Consider the following 8,588-nt stretch of genomic DNA (forward strand, 5'->3'; position numbering starts at 1 on the left):
GACCTTGAAGGACCTACCTGTGAGATAGGACTCAAACCAGTGGAGTGAAGTTCCTGTGATGCCCAGTGATGAGAGGGTGGACATAAGGATCTGATGATTCACCGTGTCGAAGGCAGCAGACAGATCCAGGAGAATGAGGACTGAAGATTTGGAAGCAGCTTTTGCGATCCGTAGGGCTTCTGTGACTGACAGTAATGCAGTCTCAGTTGAATGTCCTTTCTTGAAGCCAGATTGGTTGACATCCAGCTGGTTGTTTAGAGACAAGAAGGATGTTAGTTGGTTGAAGACAGCTCTTTCAAGTGTCTTCGCAATGAATGGTAGGAGAGAGATAGGTCTGTAATTGTCTACAAATGATGTGTTTAGCGTTGGTTTTTTGAGCAGTGGAGTAACCCGAGCCTGCTTGAATGCTGTAGGGAAGGTGCCAGTATGGAGGGATGAGTTGATGATGTGTGTGAGTGATGGTAGAAGTGTGGGAGAGATGGCTTGTAGAAGGTGTGAGGGGATGGGGTCAAGCGGGCAGGTGGTAGGGTGACTGGAGAGGAGAAGTGTAGATACTTCTTCCTCGGTTAGCGAAGAAAAGGAGGACAGAGGGATATTCTGGGATATTCGCAGTTACTCGCGAAGTGTAACTCGACCTAGAACGGTGACACAAAACAAAACGTTGCGCTTTTCTAAGCGTGTAAAATGGATAACTATTTTGTATGGCGGAATACCATAGCAAGTGCTTGTAAGCACTTCGACTTGGCGCAGTAATATCTTCACTAGAGGGAGCGGGGGCCGGTGAGAGGATTTTTCACGAGTGAAGATATTACTGCGCCGAAGTCGAAGTGCTTACAAGCACTTGCTATGGTATTCCGCCATACAAAATAGTTATCCATTTTACACGCTTAGAAAAGCGCAACGTTTTGTTTTGTGTCACCGTTCTAGGTCGAGTTACACTTCGCGAGTAACTGTATTTAAATAGGGAAAACGTGGAGGTGTTTGGTAGCTTCTCTGCTTGGCCCATATTAAATGAACTGGGCTAACAAAGTTTCGCCGCAAGACAGAGGGATTTAGTGCACGCACTGAGACGAGAGAGGTATGTATCAACTCGTCTTAGTTAAGGGAATAACATAGTTTAATATGAAAAAACGGTAAAGTATCCCTTTAAAAGTAAATAAGACTGTTGTATTTTTCATTGATAATGGTTTACTGCACTTTATTGACATTTTAGCTTATGAGCTTATGGCTTATAAAAAAATAAATGTTTTAAAATTCAGAGTATGATGTTTTCCATTTCCTTTTCCATTAAATAATTAAAATATTATACTTTTGTTAGGTTATGACATATTCAATATAAGTATAATATGAAAAGCAGTAATTACAGTATTCCTTTGTATTAATGCAATGAATTGCTGTACAGGCAAAACTGTAATTACTGTACAATACATCATATTAAAGCAGGATACTGTATTTTGTAATAACAGAACTATACGGTAAATGTTGATTACAGTAGTAAAAATACATGAAGTGGCTGGCAACCCAGCTGCCAGTATTTTACTTTAAATTTACAACAAAAAGTGTTTTATTAACCTAGTTACCAATACTTAATTCATATTACAAGATCCTTTTTTTCTTGTCATATGGCTAGTAAAAATGTAACTAGTACAGTAATAATTGGAAAACATGCAAGTGTCTGATGAAAGTATGTGTCTATTTGTTGCTATTCATTCCAAAAAAAAAAAATTTACTTTAAAGTATAATCGTGAATACCTAATTAATAAGTATTTGACAGTAAAACTGGAATAGACACTAGTTGTTAACGTCTGACTGAACCACAGATCCCCGAATCCAATGGCAAAATTATTGGGATTGTGAATAGTAGCAAATTACTGGTGGCATTATTAGACTAATTTGATTAGTAGTAAACTATTAGTCACTATTGGAGTTCTTTGTTATAATACTAGTAAAACAAGCAGCAAAACATTTTTTTTTAGTTTTAAAGTGTAATTGTTCAGCTGGCTTGCCATATGCGTCGAGGCTCCGATAGTTTCGTGCACTCGCAGGGAACGTGTACTTCTTGTGAGGTTTGTCAATTGAACATCGTGAATATCTCCAGAGTTCTTAAGGATTACTAAAGTAGGTCTAGCTCATGCAAAAAATAAATAAATTATGTAGGCTACATATAAACATTTATTTTAAAATATATTGCATAACTCACGAATGCAACCACTTGATGGACGTTCCAGCGACTGAAGTGAAATGAAACAAGGTACGAAACATTCTTTTCGATGAGACCCAGTGAGAGGCATCACATGTGATGAGCTGAACTACCAGATCCACCCACAATCTCATCTATCAGGGTTTCAGCTGGCACTAAATCCTTTCTCTGAGGATGGAATGAGCATCTCTCATCATCATTGCGCTTATGCAGCACATTTGGTGTACATGCAGCCCAAGAATAATGGAAGACGACGAAGTTTCTTACAGTTGCATGTACACCAACGTAAAATGTAAGATGTGGAGACTTTATTACCAGTCCTGTCCAGCAGTATCACATAATGGCATGTAGAGGCGCGTGCTGTTGTGGTCCTGCTAATGAAGATAATGCCAGGTTCATAATGTTGCTGCTCCTCATCATCCTCTACCTCCTGTGCGGAGCCGCGGTGTTTTCAGCCCTGGAGCATCCCAAGGAGAAACAGGCGAAGGAAAGGTGGGCTCAGAGGTTTGAGCTTTTCAGCCAAAAGTACAATCTCAACAAAAGTGATCTGGAGAAGTTCTTGAGACATTATGAAGAGGCGAACATTGCAGGAATACGGGTGGACACCCTCAGACCACGCTGGGATTTTACTGGAGCCTTTTATTTTGTCGGTACTGTCGTTTCCACCATCGGTAAGAATGATTAAAACATGAACATATGTCCTGACTATTCAGTATAAGTATTCGTAAATATATGTTATTTTAGATATATTGTATTAATATAGCCTACCTAAATTCACAATATGGTTTATATGAACAATTTATTTACAACAATTATAAATAGTAGGCTTATAGATGATGATAGTGTGTGTGTATATTGTCAACATTTTTAATCCGGTGAATATTTCTTATAGTCTAAAGTCTGTCTTTAAGTAGCTGTCCCTGAATGAATGTACAGTAAGTCAGTGAATCCACAAACACAATAAAAAAAAGATAGATATGTAATTTATTATTAACGAATACAAGTCAACCACAGAAATTGTGGTTACAGTTTACATTAGTGTTATGTTGTTGTGTTTTATTTATATTTATCTATTTGTGGAGATACTTGTAATTACAATTTGATATATATAAAATTTAGTTAATTAAATTTAGTTTAAATATATTTGAAACATGCATGAAAAGTGTTGCAAACTGTTATCTTGAGCAGCAGGAGAGATGTTAGACTATTGATGCAGGTCACTGTCTGCATGTGGCTATTAGTGTAAAGTTATTGCTTATAGACTAGAGGCCAGTTGATATTATAACAGATTTTGAAGTGAATATGTTGGGCTTAGCCTAAAATTTTGCAGCTTTTGAAAACCTTGCTTCTTGTAGTTGTACAGTTTCAGATCTGACACCACAAGAACTGAGATTTATAAAAGATCGTTATATGAAGTCAGTCGAAAATATTTCCAAACTGGCAAATATTGACATTAATATCTTCCATAACTTAATAAAATGCTGTTTATCTGCATTGAACACTACAGGTAATGCAATAGAAGATGTGTTTACACAATTTCCCAGTTTCCCTTGCCTGTGTTCCTCACTAATTCCAGGAAAATTTCCCAAAGGGAAACCCGCAACCTCACAATTTCCAAACGATGAAGACCTTTGTAGCTTATTGTCTTGCTATTCGCCACATTGTGTTCATCTAACTGTTGCTGTTTAGTTTGGTTTCATTTCCTTTCTCATGAAGCACCTTATGAAATTAATGTGATAAAGTCTTCAGACCTGAGCTGAGGATGTGAATGTGCTTGTCTTCACAATGTCCTCCTTAATGGTGGCTTTTATGTGAGGGGGGAAAACATTTATGAGAATAATGATGCAATCCACTTGTTATTTGCATTTCAATCAGCGTGACATTGGAAAGGTGGGAGATGTTTCAAGATCTGTCACCAATAGCAACACTTTCTTGCTTCTCCCGCTTTGAGGACGGAGAAAATAGTTTGTGGTGATTCAGCTCAATAAAAGCCTGTGGCAGATATGGTTTATTCAGTTATATACAGTGTGTGGGCATAACTTTACATTTCTTCCTCTTATATTTCCCACAGGGTTTGGAATGACCACTCCTGCCACAGTCGGTGGCAAAATCTTCCTGATCTTTTATGGCCTCATTGGCTGTGCAGCCACCATTTTGTTTTTCAATCTGTTCTTGGAAAGAATAATAACCGTGTTGGCTTTTGTGCTCAAGTCCTGCTATGAAGTCCAACGGCGACGCAAAGGAGTTTTACCTCACGACAGCAGACGAGACTCGAGCAATGCGAGGCTAGACCTTACAGGATGGAAACCCTCAGTGTATTGTGTGATGTTGATTCTTTGCATGGCAGCAATGATCATTTCATGTTGTGCTTCGGCCATGTACTCCTCAGTCGAGGGATGGGGGTACTTGGATTCGCTGTACTTCTGCTTTGTGGCATTCAGCACCATTGGTTTCGGGGATATGGTCAGCAGCCAGCGAGCCAGATACGAGAACCAGACCATCTACCGAATCGCCAATTTTTTCTTTATTGTAATGGGCGTTTGCTGCATTTACTCGCTATTCAACGTCATTTCCATTGTTATCAAACAGGTGCTCAACTGGCTCCTGAAAAAGCTTAAGATACATTGCCGTCACTGCCCCGGGAGGCCTCTCCGGCCCCGTAGGAACGCGGTCATGCCGGGCCATCTCCGAACACGTGTTCGCAACATATCCATAGACACGGATGCAGTGAATGATAGCGAGACGGATGGACGCAGGATGTCTGGAGAGATGATCTCCATGAGAGACTTCCTCGCGGCTAATAAGGTCAACTTGGCGATCATGCAGAAACAACTGTCTGAGACGGCCAACGGCCATCCGCGGCCATGCGGCTCAACAAACAGGCACAACGGATTCTCTGGTGGGGTCGGAGCCCTGGGCATAATGAATAATAGGCTGGCAGAAACCAGTGCGGACAGATAAATATTACTTTTACAAACAAACTATCACAATGACTTTATGAAAAAGCCAGATTGCACTGCCCATAGTTTAGCTATATTGTTACTTTTATAATACAGATGTAGACTTGTACACAGTCTCTAATATGTGTTGAATGCTGTAGCTGAAATATCCATTGCTGCTCTAAAGGTAAAGAAGATTAGGAACCGAAGCTCAGGTCTGATTGAGGTGCTGGGAGAGGCTTTGCTGCACCATATTTTGACTCAAACTTTTTTGGTTACACTTTATTTTAAGGTGTCCGTGTTACAGTGTCATTATACATTTAAGCACTGAGTAATATTAATTGAGTACATGCTCTTTCATATAGGATTTGGTTTAAGAATAGAGGTTGGTTTAGGGTTAGTTGCATGTAATTATTCATAATTTATAGTTATTACAACAGTAGGCTACTACATGTAACATGTGTAACAATGACACTAAAATAAAGTGTTAACACTTTTGTTATAATGTGTTTATTTATTTATTTTTATTTTTTTCTTGGCTAAACTAGCACTTTGTATGCCAAAATAAAAATAAAAATGCACAGATGCCATGCGGGTAGATCTACAGTGGGGTCTACAAAGTCTAATCTATAAAGTCTGAGACCACTAGTGTGAATATATATTTTGTATTCTTTTTCAAAAATAAATATGTTAAATTATGAGCATAAGAGCATTTGGTTAACATCTGACAGTCACATGACCAGTGTCACAAATTTACTAATTTGATTAGTGACCTAGAAATAGTCCTGAATCTTAAGTATTAAATATTTACATATACCGTTCAAAAGTTTAGGGTCATTAACTTTTTAATTATTATTATTATTATGGAGAGAAATTCATTCTTTATTCAGCAAGGATTCATTAGATTGATCAAAACTAACAGTAAAGACATTTATGTTATAACAATATTTCTATTTCAAATAAATGCTATTCTTTTTAACTTAATTTCCATCATAGAATCCTGAAAATAAGATTTCACGGTTTCCACAAAAATATTAAGCAACTGTTTTCATCATTGATAAAAAAATAAAAAAATAAATGTTTCTTGAGCACCAAATGAACATATTAGTATGATTTCTGAAGGATCATGTGATACTGAAGACTTTCAGAATATTACTGTTTTTTCTGTATTTTGTATCATATAAATGTAGAAGCTTTGGTAAGCATAAGTGAAAATCTTACTGATCATATGATTATATATACACTGTAAAAAAAAAAAGAAAAAAAGTTGCTGCCTTAAATTTTTAAGTACAGTTGCTTAACTTATTTTGGAGTAATGTAAAAACATATCTTGTCGTAACTTATTGATCATATAATTTTTTTACAGTGTATAAAATATATTTTCAGCGTGGTCTCAGACTTTTGGACCTCTCTTTCTGTCTTCTGTCGCTTCTGAATAGAGCATTTCTTTTTAGGTTTTGTGAACCAAGTGATAACGTGATGCAAATTACATTCATCCACCAGTAGCTTACTGTCCTCTTCACTGTGCAGGCATGCAGATATGGGCACGAGGAATAAGATGCGACAGTTATGAGAGCCAGACAGCTCGCATGCCATCTGCTTCATGACGTTGTACTGCAAATACTTCAGAGTGTCTAACAGCTGTATAAAATTCATGACTCGGCAGCCTATTGATTGCTTGAATTGCTTATCAGGTATTTCAGATGAACTGAAATGTATCAGAAGTGCACTGAATGGTCGTTTTGAACTGTTCATGAAATAGGCCTATGTGCCAATGCCAAAATGGGTGTGATGCAGGACATCAGATCATTTTCTCCAGCACTTTGTATCTTGAACTTTGAAACCTGCTCACTTTATTTTGAGATGAATGACTATGTAAAGGTGTAATGCATGAGCAATTATAATAAAATATGCTTTGCCAGTTTTGCTGGGAAGTCTTGTAAATGTGTGTGATGTGAATTTTTAATTTAGGCCTACATAATTTTATTTACCCTTTGTAATTCTTTGGTAATAATTCCGAATATTGTGTTCAATCGCAACATTCAGCGGTCACCTTATCTAATATTTCGTCTGTGGCAACACATTTATGCTTCGAGTCCCTCGTCGCATAACTGGCGCTACTTTCATGTCTCTCGTATTACTTCGCGGATTCGCTTTCTCTCTCAAATCCCATCTTTTACCTCAGTTATTGACTGTACCTCAGAGGATTTAAATATTAATAATATTACCGAAATATTGCTGTGACGTTTATTTTGTAGACTGGTTGTTTTGTACATTGCAGGGACTATTTTTACTTAGAGGAAGGATTAAGATAACATAAAAGAAAAAAATCTAATTTCAAAACAGACTGATTTTTCATGTCCACATATTTATTTATTTTGTGATTGACAATGCTAACACTGTCTGTTGGATGTATGAGCAAGAAAGTGAGATGAATAGGCTTATGTTGTACAAATCGATAAGTCATAATGAAGACTGGAGTTTCTTTCACCCACTGTCTGGCTGAGCTGCAGGCCTACGTGAAGACCCGTTTATTTAGGTTGGTAGTACATTAGATTAAATCAGGCAGTGATGACATGATCACAACTGTGTGAAACTGAGCAAGAAGCAGAATTCCACAAAACCATAAAACAAGGCACTCTGTCATTGTGGCACCAGCAAGTCTGAGATTAGGCTACTCCTCCATGGACGATTGCATCGAAAGCCATACAAGCCAAAACATTGTCAACTTTAGGCATTAAACCCAAGACAAATAGTTCCAAAGACAGCACATCCCGACTAGACAAGGAAAAGCATGAGATGAGTTGAGACAAAGGGGCCAGTTTTGCCCATTTTTAACTTTTTTCTGAGTTATTAATAATAATAAAAAATAGAATACATATTTTCTCATATCATTTGTCTTATCTTATTATTTTACTGGGTAGAATGAGTAAGTTATGGCTAAATAATTTTTTAATAAGACAGAGAGCTAAAACAGACTCATTTTTAGAGACCCTTTGACCCTCTGAATGGCACAGACTGCTTTTACATATCAAACTGCATCAGATCATTCCAAAATGATGCTAAGAGGTCTTGAATCAAATATAGGCTAATTCAGTTGCATAATTCTATATCATGTCTAACCCACACATTTGACTAGCATGTTTTAATTCTGCCATTTGCCATTTTGAGTAACTATTGAATATTTTATAGGAAGTATGTGATGATTGGTGTTTGAAGGCTAATTCATTTCCCAAATGTTGATATCAATCGAGTAAAACATATCATATTCCCTTTATAGAAATCATGACTAAATTATAGTCTGCAATTGATCGCTGGGCGACTCATTTGATTAGTGATTCAATTCTGTCAAAAAATTCCCTATAAATAGAATGATTACTTCCCTTTGAGCTAAATTGATCTGCTTTCCTTACAGAGGCCTGACATGTCTGTGTGTGTGTGTGTGTGTG

At 37.3% G+C, this 8,588-nt stretch overlaps 1 protein-coding gene across 1 annotated transcript; it reads left to right on the top strand.

The window, feature by feature from the left end:
• The first annotated feature begins 1,991 nt into the window (after positions 1 to 1,991).
• On the top strand, positions 1,992 to 6,358 carry kcnk13a (potassium channel, subfamily K, member 13a). The gene is made up of 2 exons (XM_082142886.1): positions 1,992 to 2,871; positions 4,272 to 6,358. Exons 1-2 carry the CDS (start codon positions 2,541 to 2,543, stop codon positions 5,159 to 5,161), a joined length of 1,221 nt encoding a protein of 406 aa, XP_081999012.1. The 5' UTR covers positions 1,992 to 2,540; the 3' UTR covers positions 5,162 to 6,358.
• Positions 6,359 to 8,588: the final 2,230 nt, after the last annotated feature.

This window comes from Leuciscus leuciscus (assembly GCF_965113295.1).
Source record: "Leuciscus leuciscus genome assembly, chromosome: 17".
Lineage (NCBI taxonomy): Eukaryota > Metazoa > Chordata > Actinopteri > Cypriniformes > Leuciscidae > Leuciscus > Leuciscus leuciscus.

Excerpts from the sequence above, each read along its gene's own strand:
- kcnk13a (XM_082142886.1), top strand. The coding sequence starts at position 2,541 with ATGGCATGTAGAGGCGCGTGCTGTTGTGGTCCTGCTAATGAAGATAAT. Across the intron at positions 2,872-4,271 it reads TACTGTCGTTTCCACCATCG|GGTTTGGAATGACCACTCCT; the intron begins GTAAGAATGATT and ends TATTTCCCACAG.